Genomic DNA, 503 nt, shown 5'->3' on the forward strand with positions numbered 1-503 from the left:
CATACTTTACTTTATTAAATAATTTCTTCAAATTCCAACCAGTAAAATAATCAGCAATCACAGAAATTATCATCATCAATATTTGAAATACCATGATCAATATTCTTTCAAAGTACTTGCACAAACATTTATATCGTGTACTCTATATTGTGCCTTTTAAATGCAATCAAAAAGTTACACTGATATATCACTGCATATTTGGTTTTCACTGCATAAGAAATAACATGAGATCTTTGAATCAATATAATCTGTTATCTGCATTACCTGAACATCATTACTTAGGTCACAGTTACTGCAAAAAAAACAAGACACATTTACTAATTAAAAACTTTTAGAAAGTGAACGTACAAAGTTTATCACAACAAAAAAAGACAAACAGTGATTTTGTACTCTTCTAACTTCAGTACCATTACAAGCCACAGACCAAGACAAAACACAAGTATTGAAAGGCTCTCTGTTAACAAAACTTCAAAATAACAAAAATAATCAAACAAAAGAACATC

The 503-nt window shown here is 28.4% G+C and overlaps 1 protein-coding gene across 2 annotated transcripts in view; it reads right to left on the reverse strand.

Annotated features, from left to right (window-relative positions):
* LOC119586471 (N-acetylglucosaminyl-phosphatidylinositol de-N-acetylase-like) overlaps positions 1-503 on the reverse strand; it is a gene marked incomplete at its 5' end in the record, with an annotated part of 6,159 nt that continues 5,656 nt past the window's right edge. Inside the window, 1 exon segment of one of the 2 annotated variants that reach the window (XM_037935206.1) lies at positions 1-292. In XM_037935206.1, the coding sequence (XP_037791134.1) occupies positions 175-292 (118 nt within the window). 2 annotated transcript variants of the gene reach the window in all.

Source organism: Penaeus monodon, chromosome 21, assembly GCF_015228065.2.
Source record: "Penaeus monodon isolate SGIC_2016 chromosome 21, NSTDA_Pmon_1, whole genome shotgun sequence".
NCBI lineage: Eukaryota > Metazoa > Arthropoda > Malacostraca > Decapoda > Penaeidae > Penaeus > Penaeus monodon.